Below are 16,496 nucleotides of genomic sequence, written 5' to 3' on the forward strand. Positions count from 1 at the left end.
ATAAATGCTCGCTATTCCCAGAGAGCACCCTTTGAATCAGTATGACATGTCAAGGGATTTAGGATGAGTGATTTCTCATGACACAACCTTTGCCGGCAGAGATGGGATTCCTCTGGCTTTTGTTGGGCAGTTGGTCATTTGTTTGAAGAGGAAATAGCTTTCCAACACATTTCCCTAATTAGAATAATGTGATACTGCTCAATACGATGTGAAGTCCCATGCTGCTGGGAGACTAGAGGGAAACCAGCGTGACACCATCCTCACATGAATCACGTCGGTCATTCGGGCTTTGGAGTTCCGTGCTTTGGAGTTTTACTGAATAGTGGGGAAACGTAAATCTATATGTTGGAGTGTGTGTGACTTGAATATGTTCAATCATGTGCCTATCTTCCTTTCTTTTAGGTTATGGAGATTATATGCCGTATATTGTAGTGGTCTTGACATAATCATAGTAGAGTGCAGAGTATAAGCCTACCTCATATGCTCCTGGACCACTGTGGCTTATGGTGACAGTATTATGTTGTAGTGTAACTACATTCACCCTCTCATCTGCTGTCTATCAGAATGAGCCAAAACGTCAACATTATGGATATTAAATCTGCCATTGTGTTTTATTCCACTCTCAGCAAAAGGGCTACTTACAAAGCACTCCTGTCTGCATTGTGGCATTAGTAGGCATCATCATGCTCATCTCCAGCAGGCCTGGCCGATGCTTCACTATCACTGGATGAGTCTGGGAGCATGCTTTCTAGGGGGATTACTGTATTCAGGGAATGGAGGGTCTCTGAGGGATTTGACTCTTAAGCTCATATATTGACTCCTCCCTCTACTTCTTCTTCTTCTTTTAGTTATTTATTTATTTCTACGTTCGTTGCATGTGTGTGTGTGTGTGTGTGTGTGCTCTGTATGTGTGTGTTGGTTGTGGGTGGTGGTGGTAGTGGTCAGGGGGTGGAGGCGTGGGGGGGAGTAGAGGAGTTTTTTTTGTGGAGGGGGGGGGGTATGCAGACATCAAGATGGGGCAATTCAGGTTGCTGTGGCTGTGACTGGGCGGTTGTTTGGGCTGTGTTGACCTGATCCTCTCTGGATGCTTTGGAAAAGCCGGTGGACAGCTGAGAGCTGTTAGCTGTCAGCAGAGCTCGAGTGATTTTCAGCCACCGGCTGTTCCTGGGACCTTATCTGCTGACGTGTGGCAACATTTTTGGATGGAGCAGTCAGGATCCTACTAACGATTTCTTTTGCTGATTCACTCTGAAATACCAAAGGCTGGAGATTTGACCCTGGTCAATGTATATAGCACTTACCTCAACTCCAACAGAAATGAAGTAAGTACTCTGAACGTGGGCGTAATATAGTTTCACTCTTAGTTTCCGTTTATTCCCTTCAGTTACTTTAATAATTAAATAATAATCAAGCAACTCAAGTTAAAAGTAATTTTTTAGTGTATCAGCAGAAAATATACCTATTGAGCTTCTCCAGACTGTATGTGAATATGGATTTATAATTTAAAAGAATTTAAGCACCTTTCAGTTGGGTTGACATCAGGTGTTGTTTTATTAAGACCTTCATTAATTCTTCATGGCTTCACAGTCCTGTAATGCAATTAATCTGACTAAGCCCTCTGCAAAGATTAACCGGTTTATAAGATGATCCCATTAGAGACTGCACAGAAGAAACTGTGCATGAATGTGCGTGTGTGTCTGTATGTGAATGTAATGATTTTAAATTATGAGGTTTTGTTAGGGTTACCTAAACCTCTAAACATCTCAGTGACTTCTCTCGTATTTGCAGTTTCTAATAGAAGCAGCTCATATCCATTTGATATGAACACGTGTTGAAAACTTAATAGAACTAATCTGTCTGGCAGAGAGAATTAATTCATATGACATGATAACATACAATAACATAATTAAGCTCATGTAACATCAATAAAGGCTAATTTATGTACAGCAGGGAGAATTTGCCATCCAGTAGAATTATTCTGTAATAAAGAACAAAGCTATTTCCTGTTGATAGTTCTCTGCTGCAGCTGATTACTCTTGGCTATACATTTTCATTTTTATCACTGGATCGCACAAGCCCACTCTCTCATCTGTCTTGGTGAGTCAGTGAGAGAAGCGCTAATGAGAGGATCGTGACAGAATAATATCCGACCTCTGTGACGTCCAACATCTGCTTCCTCTTTCTCTCTAAAAGTGCTAAAAATAAAGAAAGTGAGAGAAAAGGGTGAGAATTCAATTAGCAGCACTCATTATTCTTATCAAATGGGATTACATGGTACATTTTTTTGCCATTTTATTTCCGGGGGTTTTACTAATTCATTCAGTTTTTATCTTAGGGATGAAATAAGTTAGATGGTTTAGAGTTTCTGTTGCTGTTTGCATCTATTTTCTGTATTTCACACTTCACTTTGAAATTAATAAGAAGAGATAGGACTGGTCCATCTGTTTGTCCCAATAGCCAAGCACAGCAATACACAGAGCTGGGGGAGGTGTGTGTAAATGTGCGAGTCTGTGTGTGTGTGTGTTCAAGTGGAATTATTAGTGACTATTTTCACAACAACAATACCACCATAAAAAGCCTTTTGTTTGGGAGGAAGTTTCCTATTGATCTCCCCGTCTTGTCTTTGATCAAATTTCAGCTTTTCAAAAAAGCTTGACAGCCAACATGATTAATATCTATGAAGTGTTCTAACTTCATCATGGACTATGGGGGGAGGGTGTGAGGACAAAAAAACAAAAAAACGCAACAACCCACTACTGAGGCTTCCATTTGTGAGTTTTAAGCCATGAACCCCAGGGGTGAGGTGAAAGGTCAAAGTGGCATTATTTCTTTTTTGCTTTTCTTTGCAATTCATCTCAGCAGACATTTTCATGGGCTTATTGGTTATGAAAAGCGACATAGACGCTTCTATTTCCCCATAGACAAAAAAAGATGTCAAATCAAGCGAAGACAATTTGATAGATTATTCCCCCAACTTGTTGAAGAGACGATAAATATAAAGCTACTGCGCCTCTTTTTCTTTCTATTTCTCACTTTCCCTGAAAGAGCTTTTGAACACTGACATGTGACAGACACAGCTGGCTCTCTTCTCCCTGACAAAGTCATTCATATCTCGACGGGACGTCAGGAAACTGTTCTGTGCTGCATATAATAGGAAATCACGTTTCATTTAATGAATTAAGCTCCTCTCTTCCTGCAATTGTATTTGTTGTTTTGTGTGCTTCTCAGTTTACCGTCACACAATCAACATAACTGCAAGAGAGAATCTGCAAGTCCCTTCTCACTGTACTTCATCAAACTTTTGTCATGTTGGCTTTTATTTCACTTTTTCATTGCCGTTGCAAATAGATATCTCTAGACAATCACCAGGGGATTTTTGCCTGTGATTGTGTAGATTGTGAACAACTTCATAAAGCAATTAATTAAAAAAAACACATACAAATGCCGTAATATGAAATTTTGATTTTTGTTTGTAATTTAACTAAGTGTGTGGTTTACTCCACTGTTTGTCCCGTGTATGTTGATGTAGTGCGTGTAACATACATGTCATGTCTTTTTGTCAAAGTCATTACAGTCAGTCACATTACATAATCTAGACATGCCTGTACTGTCAATTTCATCAAATTCTTTACTACTTACTACTACTCACACGTGTTTTAATAAACTGACTTGACATGCTTCATGTCTGAAGTATTTCCCCAAAGGACAAACATTTTTACAAGCAGCAGCTTGTAGTCAGCTTCCATCTGTTGGATGCTATAGTAACCATGAACAGTGTTGGAGTGACAGCTTGGCAACACATTTGAATGCGTGCAACATTTCATTGCACTGCTTTGTTTTTAACTATATCATGGTTTTCAGAGACATCAAGCACATCCAAAAGTTCTGATTTCTGATTTTATGTGTTTTATTGTACAGTCTTGTTCTCACATTGACTACATGTCACATAACATGTACATCATATATACACTCAGTGAATAATAATGCTGTATGGTGTTTTTGAAGGGCTTCAGCCACATGGTTTTGCATTAGTGTTAGTGCTATGAGTGTTTCATGTGTTCTTCTTTCTCTCTCTTTCTCACAGTGCCAACAGTATGCCTAAACAAGTTGAGGTGAGGATGCACGAGAGTCACCTGGAGCCCATTGAGGCCAGGCCTCAGTCCAAATGTGCCAAAATCTGCTCCAAGATGTTCAAGAACCTTCTGCTCACACTCACTGTCCTCGGTAAGTAACCTTGTGGCCACTCTATTTTTGTATCTTTCTTTATTTCTTCCATAAAGACCTAGGGGGATGCTAAACATGGGCACTAGCCACCACTGAGCTCATCGTTCTGTTAACTCAGAGCTCGATTATACAGCTTGCTTGTAATATGAGGAGGAGATGCCATCTGTGCCTGCTCAGTGTACCAGACACTAAGATGACTGGGTGTTCCGACCTTACCCAGCTCTGTGCCACCTGTTGCTATCAAAAGCTCTCTGCAGCACTGGACACCCAAACAGCCTGTGGTGGTGCATGGAAAATATCATAATTACAGCAGTGGCTTGCTCCTCCACAGGGGGAGATTTAATGAAAAGAAGAAAAGGAATCTTGTAGTAGTGATGCAGTTTCTGGTTATTATTATACTATGTGGTTCCTTGTAATCTTATCATTTCAAAACTCTATAATGCTTATATATGTGTGTGTATAGGCCACACATGTGTGTGGGTGCGTATGCCTATTTGTAACCCTGCTTGCACAAAATGTGTGTTTGTGTGAGCATGTGTAATGTGTACATCTCACCCCACTTGGCAGGACGCTCACAAAGCAAGTGAGCCAGCATGATCATTGATCATCTGTCACTTGGCAGATAAGAGCCTGAATGAAAGAAATTGCAAATGGGCCAAAGAGAAGGCACAGGAAATCAAGTGCCATCCAAAATCATTGGGTGTGCAGAATCCACAGGATGCTGCTAGACTGGAGGATAGATTGAAGCACAGAGGACAGCTTACAATTTTTTTTTTTTAATAAAAGCTGGAGAGCTTTTGATTCCAGTGTGTGTTATTAAACAATGTCTCGGGCTGTGTGTGATCTTTGGCAGTGCGGCGGTGGTAGCATAGGAAGTGCAGCCATGGGAGGGGTTTTGTTTGTTGGAGTTTTGTCTAGCGTGAGACGGGCAGACACAGAGGCCGACTACTGGGCCTGGTAGGCAGAGCTTCCAGGGGGTTAGAGCACATGGAGGTCATCTTAAGAGAGGTCTTTAATTTTGGGGGGGGAAACACTGTGTGGCAGGAAAAGAACTGTTAGTTGGAAGAGACATATGTCAAAGGTCAACAGTGGCTTTGTTTGGGAGGGAATGATGTTTCAAATGTCACTGTTTTTAGGCTTGAGAGTGAATGGAGAACAGAGGATATGTAAGGTAGCAAAAGAAATCCCAGAAACATCCCAGTGAGTTACAAGGTGAACCTGAGATTAGAGCCAAGATCTTTTTAATCACGCTTATATTGAATCCCAGTATTTGACTCTTTTACATGACCTGACACAAAGTGAAAACATTTGGGTTTGCAGAGATTGCAGATGCTTCACCAGGAAATCTGACATGCTGCCTCCTCCCTACTGCTTCAAAGAGATCAGCTCTTAATCCGCCATGAGCTTTACCATCTCATAGCAGGTTCCTTTCTTATCCTTGCAACCTACCTCCTAAAGTAACAGAAGCCTGTTGTACAGCACCAAACAGCTGAAATAATATGACATGGGTCAGTTATAAAGGCATCCTTAAGGTGAAAATCGTTGATCATTTGTTATAATATTATAATTAGTATTTATTAATATAAATAATAAATGGCTCAAAACTGAAATCAAATGAAATATCTGATTTCATTCTTGATTCTTTTCTATTTCTATTCTTTTTCTGTACACTGTAGTTGTATTCACTCACACTCCTCTTTGCACTTCAGGTGTGATCTTGGGAGCTGTGGCAGGAATGCTGCTTCGTGTTGCCTCCCCGATCCACCCAGATATTGTCATGGTGATTGCTTTTCCTGGAGATATCCTGATGAGGATGCTGAAGATGTTGATCCTGCCACTTATCATCTCCAGTTTAATCACAGGTACAGTGTGACTTATAACTTATGGTAAATGTGTTATATTATTATAATAAAGATATTGCATACATTTTATCATTACACACATGCACATACGTACTCATACTACAACTGGGTGGCTGATAGACACGAGGAAACAGCACTGTTTTTATTACAATCTTAATTCTGAAATTGAAATTTCATGTAAGACATCATGGCATGCATCATGCACATGATGAAACACCATTATGTAATCCCCTAATTGTTTCTGCATTCAGCCTTCATGGCCCACAGTATTAAGTCAGCGTTTCCAATGAATTCAAGTCCAAGTAATTACCAGGTAAACATAATCTTGCTTGTTTTGGCTGCAGGTCTCGCTGGTTTGGATGCCAAATCTAGTGGTCGCCTGGGCACCAGAGCTATGGTCTACTACATGTCCACCACTATCATTGCTGCTATCCTGGGAGTCATCCTGGTGTTAGTCATTCACCCTGGCAATCCCAAGCTGAAGGAGAATCTGGGCGAGGGCGAGAAAAATGATGAGGTGTCCAGCTTGGATGCCTTCTTTGATCTGATCAGGAACCTGTTCCCAGAAAACCTGGTGCAGGCTTGTTTCCAACAGGTAATCGAGGATGATAATAACAAGATGATACAATTGGCTTAATGTTGAAGTCTCATAGATGCTTGATCTGTCTGTAATATATGAAAATATTGCATACTGGATTATAAAGACCCACCAAAGAAAAAGCAGATTGCCAAAAACAATTACTGATATGATGTATGGCACAAGTGTCATACATCATAGCTGATACCAGTATTGGTTATTAAACTCATCACCAGTGTCTTTCCCTCCTTTAACTTCAGATCCAGACAGTCACAAAGAAGGTAGAGGTGATTGTTGAGGAGGAGGTCAATGCCACCACCACCATAGAGGGTCTGGTGGCTAACATTACCAAGGAGCCTCAGTTTGTCATCAAAAAGTCGCTGCAGTTCAAAAGTGGCATGAATGTTCTGGGTATGTAACCAACTGAAAACACTCACAATGTATGAACAATTGACATTAAACAAGACCAAGAGTCTATGCTAGCAGCTCTATGAGGCTGTACAAGGCATTTTGCAGGTTTTTACTCATAGGCCAATGTAATAAAAAGTTTTTTACTTAATAATTTTGACCAACATCCTGAAGGGGAGTCAAAATGTCTTGGCAATACATCAATAGTTGTCGAGACATTTCACTCAAAACCTTACAAGACACAACTTGTGAGTCACAAAAAAACAAAGTTGGATATATCATCTGGGAACCATGAATGTCTGTCTCCAATCCATTAAAACGGGAAACTATGACTTTTCGGGTCACAAGAGGAAAAGTCAGGGAGTCACCTAAGTCATTATAATTCATTCTCGGGGCACCATGATTATCTCAACCAAATTTCATGGCAGTCCATGAAATCAAATAGTTGTTGAGATATTTTAGTCTGGGTGGAAATGGTAAACTAACCAACTGACACTGCCATTCCCATGCCTGTGCTGCTAGCATGGCTAAAAATAAAAGCAATCTTTACAATCTTACATTTACAGAATTTGAAAAATATGGACAAATCTCATGTTTTTTGGCTGTAAATGTAGAAGTTCTCATCTCTGAATAATAATAACCCTGATATGGGAGCCATCTCACCTGTGCACGCTGGTAGCCTATTCATATGACACATGATCAATCTGATACATTTATGATTTTCTGTCACAGGTCTGATTGGTTTCTTTATTGCATTTGGCATCTGCATGGGCAAGATGGGAGAGAAGGCCAGACTCATGATTGATTTCTTCAACATCCTCAATGAGATTGTGATGAAACTTGTCATCATGATCATGTGGTTAGTATCTCATAAGGATCTCATTGACTCATTTTGAAACTCATTTAATATCATAAGGATCTCATTGACTCATTTTGAAACTCATTTAATAATTTTAAGTAAGAAATAACTGTTATTGCCTAGTTATTTCTCTGTTATTGCCTAGTTATAACTGTTATTGCCTAGTTATTTCTCAGTTCATTCCAATATTTCACTGGATTACAGCTGAGTGAAATAGAATTAGTGTCCAGACAAATTATTTATCTTGTACGTTAAATTTAAAGAAATAACCAAAGCATTGTCATCTTGTCAGGTACTCTCCCTTCGGTATTGCCTGTCTCATCTGTGGTAAGATCATTTCCATCAAGGATCTGGAGGTGGTGGCCAGGCAGCTGGGCATGTATATGATCACTGTGATTATTGGCCTCATCATCCACGGAGCAATCTTCCTGCCCAGCATCTACTTTGTTATCGTCAGGAAAAACCCCTTCACCTTCTTCCTGGGCATCTTCCAGGCCTGGATCACTGCCCTGGGGACAGCCTCCAGGTCAGCATCGAATTAAATTGATAGTTCTGTCTTGATATTAATACAATTTGTACAAAGCATAACCTCTTTTCCTTTTGCTTTTCCCTCTAGTGCTGGTACACTGCCTGTCACCTTCCGTTGTCTGGAGGAGAACTTGGGTATTGACAAAAGAGTCACTCGTTTCGTGCTCCCGGTCGGTGCCACCATCAACATGGATGGAACTGCTCTGTATGAGGCTGTTGCAGCCATCTTCATTGCCCAGATGAACGGCATCCACCTTGACCCTGGTCAGATTGTCACTGTCAGGTCAGGAGGCACCCATGATAATTCAAACATATCAGATTTTATTATTGTCCTTTAAACTATTAAAAACTTGTGTTTACAGTTTGATCTTATTTAAATTTATGAAGGGAAAACTGCACACATGTACTATTGTCTCTGTACAGATAAAAGACCTGCATTCTCTGACTGATGTAAACATCTGTTCCATCATATTTCAGCAATCCCTGTATAAATATAGGCTTTTTAAATGGACTGGAATTGGACACACAGTAGTCAGACTGTGGTTCAGTAAAAGCAATTCTTAGTTAACAATAAGAATTGTGATTTCCACTATTTAGGATACAGTTTTGCAGATACTGGTAGCTCTAAATAAACGAGGACAAATATGGCAACAGAACAAACAAAAAAAAAACAAACACTGGCTCAAAGCAGCAACTTTACTTACTTTACTGTGGAGGTAATAAACCACCAGGAGGAAGCAACATGTGCCAGCGCTGTGTTTCACACTAAGCAGCAAGACAAACACCAGCCAACTATCCGTAACTATCTTTCCCACATGCTCTTCTGTTAATGGAGCGAGTCAAGTATGTGCAGCCTTCAGCCTGACATTTTTATGGCATATCAATCCACAAGCCCTCAAATTAAACATCCCATCTCTCACATTTAAAACTCACTTCATGTGCGATGGAGGACCCACTCTGGTGTTCTTCAGATGCTGCTCTTTATACAAGCACCATAGAGATTGAAGGTCTATATCTGTATATGTGGAGTGTAGCCATTTTACGTTAATTGGTGTCTGCGTTTCCAGACTCAGTTGTGCAGGATGTTGTTAGGTGTAGTGGGGTTTGGAGAATGTGATTGAATGCTGTTTTGCTGTGTTTTTATCTAGTCTGACAGCCACCCTGGCTAGTGTTGGAGCTGCCAGTATTCCCAGTGCCGGCCTGGTGACTATGCTTTTGATCCTGACTGCTGTAGGCCTACCAACCCAAGACATCAGTCTGCTGGTTGCTGTTGACTGGCTGCTGTGAGTTTTATATGACAAACATGTATATTGTGGTTCCACAGAGATTCTCATCATATTTTCCTAATTTAATGAAACATTAAAGCATATTAATAAAGAAGTTTTAAAAGGAATCTTTTTCTTTCTGGTGTCGCTTCTCAGCGATCGATTCAGGACCTCGGTGAACGTGGTGGGTGATTCCTACGGTGCAGGCATCGTGTACCACATGTCCAAGGCAGAGCTTGATGAGCTGGACGCGCACACGGCTAAATCAGATGACATTGAAATGATGACGAAGACCCAGTCTTATTACGATGACATGAAGAACCACCACGAAAACAATTCCAACCAGTGCGTCTTAACCGCTACCGCGAGCACAACTGCTACCACTTCTGCTAACAATTCTGTCGTAGTAGATGAATGCAAGGTACAATTAATGCTTACGGACATAGAGACTAGTATTTAACCCTCTTTGTTGTTGCATGCTCACCCTGCACCTTTACTTGACTCTGTTTGTTTTATTCATTGCATCTTTGTACACATTAATGTCAGTTCACCCATGATGAATGACAGAAGTGTAGGAAGAGAACAACAGATGCATGTGTATGTTTTTATTTCACTCTTCTGGAATAGCAGCTTTTGTGTTGAATGAATGTCCAAAAACGTAAAGCACTCTCGCCTGAAGGTTTCCAAAATTAAACCAACTGGAAAATGATTAAAGTTCAGTGCATGCCAAAGAGGGATAAATCAGCTTTATAGTCAGCCTAATCTGATTGTAACCTGTTGGGGATTGGCTCTAAATCAAAAGGCAGAGCTACATAATCCTCTTTATGACCTTGAGGAATTGTTTATTAGCCCTCCTATCTATCTAAAGTTCACACTGCATCCATTTTCCCATAAGGGGTCTAGATTGAATACGGTTTTCCCTTTTCATTTCATTCATTTTGGTTAGCATTCAGATTTATCATAAAATATAGATGACTTCAGTTGTTTGACAGGTTTATTTCCAAAGCATCATTTAAAATGCAAAGATGGAAAGTGTTACAGTTAATTAACAGTTCATATATTTCCTACACGTACACATCTACCACGCTAGCACTGAGTCATTCCCAGACACGTTTTTTTACATTTTGACACCAACTATTTCTGCACACTGTGAGAACCGTGTTGAAAGCTGTGAAGTAGCTCCCGTCATGTAAAACATGCACTCTGAATTTAGTCTTTTAATGTATTTCAGGCTTTTAGAATAATATATGAGAGTTCAGAGAGCTTCTTCCCTGACACACACACACACACATACACACACACGCCCCAGCGGAAAGGGTCTACTGATGAGCCTATTCATTTATTAAAGGATGAAAGGTGTTGCCTAGCAACACTGGCAACCTGTCACTAAAGTAATCTGTCCATAGTAAAAAAGTTATATCCTCCTTTCTGGGTCTCTATTTATTAACTGACATTTACATATAAATGTGGCACAAAGGCTTGCTATTTCCATTATCCACTATGAGAATTTTTTTTTTGGTTTGTTTTGTTTCTGGTCTGTTTTGTCTGTAAATAGTGTGACTCGCATTTCTAACCCTTTTTCAAAGATGCAAACTGCTGTAGAGTGCTTGCAAAATAACTATAACATAAAATGCATTCATCCTGTAGTGTTTGTACCTTGCTTTCGATAATAATCTGTCTGTTTTATTCATAATTTATTCATGTGTGTTTTTTTACTGCCTGCTGAGTGTTTTTCATACATTTATGGTCTGTTCTCAGGTCAGTAAGAGAAACCTACTAGGACTACCATAAGCATGATCACCAGTGATCATCGTTCGGGATTCCTCCATATTTTGCATGTTATAAAATAGCTATGATACCTAAGAGGCTGTGTTTTAATTGCCAAAGTTACCATCACCCAGAAGTACATCAAATAATGTCTGATATGGTATTCTGATTTTAAAGTTGTTAAATGTTTACAGTCATGTGTATTACCTAAAAAGTTTACCTCGACTTATAACCAGGGCATAGCAAGTCCTGATGGCATGCAAGCAATAAATCATGGCCAGCCATGCTTCATAAGCTTTGTGAATGATTGACCAATCACATTGCTGAATGAAACTAAAACTAAGTAACTAAGTAAATAATATCATGTCATATGTGGGAGCACTGAATCGATAATGCTGTGTTATTATAAGCTGTTTGAACTGTGTTTTTGACTGTGCCTTGGATCCACTGTTTAGATTTCCCTGCTAACTGCTTACAGGTAACCTCAGCCACTAACGGCTCTGCTGCGGAGTGCACGCTTGTTGAGGAGGAACCATGGAAACATGAATAATGGCAGCACAGAGATCCCCTGCTCCTGGGCTCCAGGCTCCACAAGCTTTCCTATCTGGTGATAAAAAAAAAGATTGAATGACAAAAAAAAAAAAAAGTCACACGAACAGAACTACTAATTGTTTTTTTTGTTTTTTTTATGTAGTTAGTTTTCTTTTTTTTATTAGTCCCTTTAAAAGTTTTTGTAACTGTCTATCTGACTGATATATAATACTAATTCACTTAACCGTGAAATGATAACAGAGGTATACCTTTACCTGTTAGAGCACAAATATGTCCTATATAGCAGATACTTGCACAACATACTTCAAGGCGAAAAAAGTTAGATAAGCTATTCCTAGCAATACATCTTACATTTATATGAGAGGAGAAGTGGCTGTATAGCAAGGAATGCACTGAGATCATCTTCGAAGTTTCATACATATATAAATACAGGTGATTTGTTATTCTAATGCCAGAAGACGAGTGGGAGTTAGATCATTAATCATGACAACCAATGTAATGTTTGTACTGAACTTCCTCGCTTTACATCCCTGTCAGTACCATCACAATGTGTGCATGAGGCCACTGTTTTTCCTCCTCAGCTCAGTCTCTATTCTCAGAATGATTCTTGAACTGTCAGAGCCACTAAGGTGCATCTGACTACTCAATATTACCCACTGTCCCTGAGGTCCAGTAAACTGATGAATGGGTAGAAGGCAGGGAACAACAACAGTGAACAGGAAAACCAACAACCACAGTCACCGTGTGATTATAAAGCACAAATTATACCATGGAGCCCATTTTTATTCCTCCTTCTTGTTTTCTTTCTTTCTTTCTTTTTTGTCTACTGTTTAAAAAAAGGTGGCTTTTTTTAAGTGTCACCTGTTGAGTGAAGTATAAAACTTGTTTGTGTGCATCTGTGTGTGTGTGTGTGTGTGTGTGTGTGTGTGTGTGTGACAGAGAGAGAGAAAGCTGAGGTTAAGAACATGACCAAGTCAATTATAGGGACCAAACAGGCAGGAAATCAATCAACTCACAGAGGCCTTTGAACTGCCTCCATGACGTCACTCGCACACATGTTTTCTTACGATGATGTCCATTTTAAAAAGCCTCAAAACTTAGCAAAGAAAAACACTGCCCTAAATATGAAATTTCATTCAGTATATCCCCTTCCAAAAAAAAAAAAAATATTGTGATGCCAATGAAATTAAAATTAAAATCAAAATGATTCTAATGAGTAATTGACATATCTGAATCAATTGTAGCACAAAAAAAGAGATTATATAGAGCACAAAAAGAGTGATAGAGCACAAATAAAGCCAAAATGTCAATAAGGGTCATTTTTAGTCAGTGGCATAATCAAAGTCATGCACATACTGTTCCATGTCCACACATCGTATTCCAACTTAAAACAAACAAAAAAAAAGACACAATAAGGGAACAACAAAATTTACTCAGGCTTGTATTTTTACTCTTTTACAGGGAGAAAAGTAATGTAATCCTAAAATGTTTACTCGCTCACTAGAGCTTGAAGGAAATGGCCTCTTAACAGCACAACTTTTAGAAAGCTTTGATTTAAGAAATTGGTGACAGTTTACTGCAAAGGTTTTTTGTTGACAGATGGTAATTTTCTATGATCGCAGGAAGCACACAAATATGTATCTCAAACAACATTCCAAGTGGTTGAATTATCTTCAACCTGTATATCTGAAAGCAGACATGTTTAGTACCGAACACGGACAGAGTACACAAGGTGAACCACCAGAAAAATGTAAAAAAAAAAAAAAAAAAAGAGGAAACAAAGGATGAAATAGCGCACCGCTCAGGCTGTCAGATGGATTCTTGGCTTGCACAAACAGAGATGGATCATTGATATAACACTTTCGCTTGCCAGCTTCTTGTTTAGCCAGACCTAAAAAACAAACAAAAAACAAAACATAAACAACAATATACTTTAGCCACCAGAGCTCAAGACTGTTTCTACAAACCCTAGATGCTGCAGCTGTGTGTCCACATTGGTGCAAAGATGTACTCAGAACAGAACAATGGACACTTCACAAGCATTATGCCAGAATGTTGCCAACTATCAGGTAATACTTCCTCTCATAGAACCAAATGGCTTAAAAAAAATATCTGCATTCACATAAACAAAGCTCAGACTACTGGCTGTTAATCTTTTTTTTTTATTTTTTTAGCTTTTGTGAGTGAGAGGTGAGACTTCTGTGATGTGACTGTGGATTTCTTTATCAGTACTGTGTCCTTCTCTTGTCTTGTTTCTTTTACATTTGTGCTTAATGACAACCTTGCCTTGGAGATGTTCACTTCAAACAAATGCCAATTAAAGTAACACTAGGAAACCTAACAAACCACTTAGCACAGCACTCTGTCCTTTTAGTCCCTGAAACACACTCTCGGAAGACGTCTTTCGCTTTGCTTTTACTTTAATGCTCAGCTAACAAAAGTGTGCTTTGATACAACATGGAGCACACTTGCTGTTCTGCTGTACGCACTGCACAGACTGATGTACACCATACACACAAATGCAAGCATGCACACTCACACTCACACACACACACACACACACACACACGTTCACCATTTCACACATTTTTTTTTTCTGTTTCAAATGCACAGATACAAACACACATACAAACACTCTTAAAACCTCGAAGGTCACTACATTTTTAATTGTAATCAGCGAGCTGCAGAGCACAGCACTGACACCCTAACAGGCCCCCTTGAGTCTGACCTTTTGACCTTGTGATCTTCAGGAAAAATGAAAAAAAACGAAAAAAATCTCTCCAGTAAGGAGACAATGCAGACCATAGTGTCAACAGTGGGGATTGAGTGTTGGACCACTATTATGTTCAAACTCACGGTTTTAGAAGCATGAATAAAATAAAATGATAATTATTTTTTTGCACCACTATCTTAAAAGCATGATATTTTGAAGTGCCTCCTTGCACTTTGTGTATATATTGTAGGTAACATGTTTTGTTCCTTTTGTTTTCTTTTGGGGGGCGTTGAAATGGTATGTAGGAATATAGTTTCATTGCTGTGACATTTTTAATGTAATCCTCTAGAAGAAAAATATATCATCTGTCCTGAGTAAAACTAGATTAGACAAAATGTATAGAGAGGAAATCGTGTAATAAATTGCTTGTTTTTTTTATTCTCTAATAGCTGTTAATTAGTTGTTTTACTTACCTGTCACACACCAATATATAAATATCTTCTTTTTTTTTTTTTATCTAATGTAAGCGTTCTGAATGTTTGTTCCATGAAGATGAAGATGAAGATAAGAAGTGTGCATTCACTTTCATTGTACATAAATAAATATATAATTGTTCTGTTCAGTGGCAATGCAGAATCTTCCGGAAATTACAGTGATCCTGAAGCAAACGTGGTTTGCATGAAGACGAGAAAGAAAGAGAGTAAGAAAGAGAGCGTGAGAGAGAAAGTTTCAGGTTTGACAAGGTGGGCCAACATGAGTTATTTTGGTGGAAATTACAGTGATTAAGGTTAACGCAAAGAGAGACTAATAAAGGAAATGGTCAAATTTGCCCTGTATGTAGGATAGAGCGAGGAATCAAACACAGCCTAGTAGTTGATTTGAGTGAAAGAACAAACTTTCAGTATAGAGCGACATTCCTCAGGTGACACATCTGAACCATTTTGTTTTTTCATGGAGAAAACTGGCTTTAGTCTTAAGTATCTTTGTTTACCTGCTGCATGTGCATTTAAAGCCGCAAGACATGAACATCTAGATCTTTTTAGGTTCTGCGTTACCCTCTCTACATGCCACTTCTTCACGTATTTTACCTCTGACCTGCAACCAACATTATGGAGGTTTATAAAACTCCCACTCGGTAAACTGCCTTTACTCCACTTGCCTTTTTTGCTTTCTATACAGAAACTTTATGCACGCACAAACACTTGGAACTTGCTAAGCTAAATGGTTAAATGGAAGTTGACTGACACAGTATTTGAACAAAGAGCCAGTATATCTTCAAGCTTGTCCTTTTCTACTGAAATGTGTCTTTTTGAAAATCTCCTAAACAGAGCTGATAACCTGTCTCACTCCTGCCTACAACTTGCTTTCCTGATCTTACTTTTCTAGGCCTTCCCTCTTTGTAAAGCTGTTGTAATTTTGATGTAAAGGCAGAGTGTATGTGTGGGGGAGATACAATATCAAGAAAAAAAAAGACAAAAAAATACATGAATTCTTTCCTCGGTCTATGGTATACATAAAAAATCTGTTTCTACATATCAATAAGTGTTGTACCTTTGGTGTACATATACAAATATAACTAATAAATGTTGATTCATAACTAAATATTGACTGCTCTTTTGATTTTTTTTGACTGCATTCATTTATTTTAACATCTTGTCACACACACAGAAATTCATTTTTAATGTCTGTGTCTGTCATTCAATAAGTGTAATTATGCTCCCAGACAGTCTAGAAAGTCAAA

At 39.0% G+C, this 16,496-nt stretch overlaps 1 protein-coding gene across 3 annotated transcripts in view; it reads left to right on the top strand.

Moving 5' to 3' along the window:
* The window catches only part of slc1a2b (solute carrier family 1 member 2b), a 28,195-nt gene extending 13,361 nt beyond the window's left edge, over positions 1-14,834 (top strand). Inside the window, exons 1-11 of one of the 3 annotated variants that reach the window (XM_010732717.3) lie at positions 1,016-1,322; positions 4,085-4,224; positions 5,934-6,086; positions 6,431-6,681; positions 6,924-7,074; positions 7,804-7,930; positions 8,223-8,456; positions 8,547-8,741; positions 9,607-9,741; positions 9,880-10,144; positions 11,969-14,834. In XM_010732717.3, the coding sequence (XP_010731019.1) occupies positions 1,285-1,322; positions 4,085-4,224; positions 5,934-6,086; positions 6,431-6,681; positions 6,924-7,074; positions 7,804-7,930; positions 8,223-8,456; positions 8,547-8,741; positions 9,607-9,741; positions 9,880-10,144; positions 11,969-12,040 (1,761 nt within the window). In that variant the 5' untranslated portion in view covers positions 1,016-1,284 and the 3' untranslated portion in view covers positions 12,041-14,834. Of the gene's footprint in view, positions 1-1,015; positions 1,323-4,084; positions 4,225-5,933; positions 6,087-6,430; positions 6,682-6,923; positions 7,075-7,803; positions 7,931-8,222; positions 8,457-8,546; positions 8,742-9,606; positions 9,742-9,879; positions 10,145-11,968 lie in introns of those variants that run through there. The other 2 variants (XM_010732719.3, XM_010732718.3) reach the window with 2 other exon arrangements.
* The last annotated feature ends 1,662 nt before the right edge of the window (positions 14,835-16,496 follow it).

The sequence above is a fragment of the Larimichthys crocea genome, chromosome XXI, assembly GCF_000972845.2.
Source record: "Larimichthys crocea isolate SSNF chromosome XXI, L_crocea_2.0, whole genome shotgun sequence".
Classification (NCBI taxonomy): domain Eukaryota; kingdom Metazoa; phylum Chordata; class Actinopteri; family Sciaenidae; genus Larimichthys; species Larimichthys crocea.